Raw genomic sequence first — 4,096 nt, forward strand, 5'->3', positions numbered from 1 at the left:
CCCCGCTAAATGTCACCTATGTATAATTAAGTTGTTTTAGTTGGATATAGTGCCATTTAGCGGCGTTCTAGCGCTAGTTAACTTATTTTGAGTTTGATGCCTTTGGCATAGCTCGCTATTTTAAACTTTTGTTTTTCCTGAAGCCAAAAACACAAAACAACAACTAACCCTTGGCACTTCATCAATTTTTTAGTCCAAATAAATCATAAAACTACACGTACTTACTTATTTAGTTATATTAAATCATGAAAGCTAATAATCTTATGGGTTCATTTAAAACATATCAATACCACAAGCATATTAATCCATGATGCCGCACAATTATTCATCTCAATTCTGGTGTTATTCATAAAAACACATAAATATATCAGATATGTTACTCATTCATCCACGATGATGTCACAACACAAGCACCTATGCATGAACCTCCTAAGAACGGCAAGCATGAGAAGTAGATGAGGAACGCTCACTGAGAGCGTCCGTTGACGAGGCAAAGAAGTATGGTGTCATCCGACATGAGAAGTAGGAGGCAAAGGTGGAGTAGAAGAGGTCGAGGAGGCAAAGGCGGGTTGGACTTGGGGACGAGGCATCAACCGACGTCGGAGGTGAGCAGTGACAACGGGGGTGGAGACCAAGGAGGGAGAGGGACACATGATTCAGTAGTGAGCATGGAGACCATGCCATGTGCGGGGGGCACGCGGAGGCAGATATGGTGTGCGGTGCTGGTGGCGGTAGGCAGTAGGCGGCACCAGAGTCAGCATGCTCGATTGGGGATTAGGACAAGTGATTTGGGGAAAAAAATCAAGTCCCGTGCGGGCAGTATATAACAAGCGTAACTCGTCATTGGTAAATCTTTACCAGTGACAAGCACCACATACTTCTCAAAAAAAAAAAGCACCACATACCGCTCACTCGTAGAACTTCTTAGATTTTAGTGTTTGAGCTAGGCTTAAGGTCCTTCTTTTTTGAAAAATTGACACAGAAGGCTCCAAACCTTTCCTACATTTAACTTCCAACATCTCGAAGTTCATGTCAAAATTATGCATTTTTTGCATTAGTTTGCTAATTTTTAGGCATTAAGTGATTTTTATGGTTGATATATAATTAAAATTTGAACTACAAGTATATTAAAACAATGCCTACAATTTGGAAGAAAGGTAATATTCAAATTCTTAAGTACCGTAGGTGTAATCCAAGAGATGTATGGAAAATTCAAAAGTTTTAGTTGGTAAAATTCTAACTCTTAGTTGCACTTATTTGTTTTATTTAATTCTAGAAAGGTGAATGAAATACGAAAAATGAAATTTGGCATGGCACCATGATATGGCCTCAAGGGGTTGTGTTTAAAATTGGAATCAATTTCACAAAACTTGGGTTGTACATTGTCGAGCAACCGAAGCATCTCCGGGTAAGCATCATATGTTTCAAAGTGGAATTATGAGGTTTGAAGTCAAACTCACTATGGCTTCATCATTTCAACTTAAATTTGTATTCCAACTTGATATTATACTATTATATGGAAATCCTTTTGGTGACCGAGCTCCAATGAGGCCTCCAAATTCAAAATTAAAATTTCATCAAAATTCATATTTTTATGTTTCAAAAAATTCTGAAAAAAACACAGATATACATGAAGGCATAACACACGTCTGTGTAAATTTTCAGGGCAAAATACGTTGAAATGAGGGCTGTGCAAAAAAGACAAATCTGAGGCTGTTTAACACATGATACTATTCATTCTCTCAGGCCATGAATTTGTCTTTTTTGTACAGGTCGCAATTCAAGGTATTTCATCATGAACTTTTACACACATGTGGGTTACATCCTTACATATACGCATATTTTTTCAGAATTTTTTGAAACATAAAAAATTGAATTTGTTTTTTTAAATAAAGGGCTCCATGGAGCTCGGCCTCCAAAACGCCATTCTCACTATTATATACTTATATGCGTTCATTTTGGATCTTGTTATGTAATACTCCGAGTTTGTTTGTTTGAAATAGGGAGTTAAGGCACCATATACAAAGTACATATGTATAGAAAATAGAAGGCTCCTGATTTTTTTGTAAAAATGAAAATACAAATTTTAAAAGTCCATATCAAAATTAAGCCTCGCTCTGGATTGGTTTGCTATTTTTAGGCATTAAAATGAAGTTATAAATATTGAAGGGATATAATTCAAACTGGAACTACAAGTATATTTAAAAGTGCCTGCAATTTAAAAGTGAAAAGAAATCATATTTAAGTTATGAAGTACCTTGGGAGATGTTATCCGAGAAATGTATGAAAAAAAAATCGAACATCAATTTAAAATCGACCTGAACAACACAATCCCCCCCACTGTGGGTGAGCATGGAGGTCCACCATATAACTATACGCCGTGACCGTGAGCCACTTGACTGAAAGATGATGATAGACTTCGTCACAAGAGAAGAAAAAAAGAATGAAATACTTTGAAACAAGATAATTTTTATAACAAAAAGAAATAGCATGAATCTCAAGCAACAACGGACGGTGGATCCATGTACGGGATATTCTGTGCATGCTAGAAAAAACACTCTCAAGTTTTATGCACGTTCTGGAGATTGCTACAATGCATGGCACATTTTGCATTCTAACAATGTATTCACATAATTTTGAGAGAATTCTTTCTGAATGATTTCGAGATCGCTCAACATATGCCGCCGTGACGTAAACTATAGAACATGTTTGACTTATAAAAGGTAATCGGACAAATATACGAAAATGCTTATTATATATTCCGTTCAGTGAAAAGAACAAAGACGACAATAAAAAGTAGTACATTCAATTCCTCATATTGGTTCTGATCAAAGGCTACACCATGAGGCTAACTTATTCAATCTTATTACACGACTGCATGCGAGATTAACCTGAAACTTGAATACATGTCTTCTGGTGAGAATTATTAAATTTTGCTAGCATGCATATATGGAATTATATATTGATCATTTCAGGGAAGGCTCCCAGAAATTAAAACCCAGCGGCAAACTTGGACTTGAGAAGTTCCACGACCCCGGCCTCCACCCGGAGTGCCTTGGTGAGCACCGGCGTTGGGATGGGCGGGTTGGAGCCGAAGAGCGTGAGGGGCACGAAGACGATGCCGGGGTTCTGGCTGTTGAAGGAGACGACCAAGGAGGCCTCGGTCTTACCGACGTTGAACTGGAAGTGCATGAGGCCCTGCGGGATGAGGAAGGTCTCTCCGGCCCGGACCACCCTCGAGTAGAGCTTGTTCCCGGAGTCAAGGCTGCCGAGGATTCCCACGAGCAGCTCACCTTTCATCACGATGCCGATCTCGGTGGCGCGGGGGTGGATATGCGGCGGGTTTGTACCCCCTGGCACGAAGTCCACCCGGTTCATGGACACGCCCAGCGTGTTCGTACCAGGCCACTCGGCCACATCGAGCTCCGTCACAGCCGAGCCGTTCGGGGTGGACGTGTTGCCGGCCTTGGCCAACTTGGACGAGAAGAGGAAGTCGTCGCCGGCCTCCGACATGGGCTTGCACGTGTGCCCATTCACCGAGACCGCCTTGCCGTCGAGGTCAGCGACACAGAAATCCTGGAGAGGATCAGGGTCGGTGGCCAGGACGGCCGGAGCTAGGAACAACATGGCGAACAGGCCAGCTACTAGGGTTTTAGAGCACCCCATTGCTTGCTATGCAACTGATCAGCTAGAGTTTGTTGATGGATAGTGTGTAAGGCACTGGTGGTTGCTGCTAAGCTGTGGTGGATGAGTGAGTAGTGAGGCATATGGAGCCCTTTATATAGGGGATCGGTTCACGCAACGAATGCATGGAGCTAATTATTAAGCTATGCATGTCGACACCGCATGCATGTGCAAATCACTACCAGAATTTAGGCAGTTGCCGACGGCCATATCTATGCCGACGGCCCCCGTCGGCATATATGGGCATACCCCGACGGCCCAACTAAAGCCGTCGGCGTATAACCATCTATGCCGACAGGGGCCATCGGCATAGATAAGCCGTCGGCGTTTCTCCGAATATACCGACGGAGGCCGTCGGCATAGAGCAGGCCGTCGGCATATCACGTGGGCCCGTCTACCCGGGCGGCGACGG

At 42.5% G+C, this 4,096-nt stretch overlaps 1 protein-coding gene across 1 annotated transcript; it reads right to left on the reverse strand.

Annotated features, from left to right (window-relative positions):
- Positions 1-2,738: 2,738 nt before the first annotated feature.
- LOC125528227 (oxalate oxidase GF-2.8) lies at positions 2,739-3,757 on the reverse strand. Its single transcript, XM_048692724.1, has one exon. It carries the CDS (start codon positions 3,664-3,666, stop codon positions 2,992-2,994), a length of 675 nt encoding a protein of 224 aa, XP_048548681.1. The 5' UTR covers positions 3,667-3,757; the 3' UTR covers positions 2,739-2,991.
- Between the last annotated feature and the right edge of the window lie 339 nt (positions 3,758-4,096).

Source organism: Triticum urartu, unplaced genomic scaffold (assembly GCF_003073215.2).
Source record: "Triticum urartu cultivar G1812 unplaced genomic scaffold, Tu2.1 TuUngrouped_contig_4724, whole genome shotgun sequence".
Taxonomy (NCBI): Eukaryota; Viridiplantae; Streptophyta; class Magnoliopsida; order Poales; family Poaceae; genus Triticum; species Triticum urartu.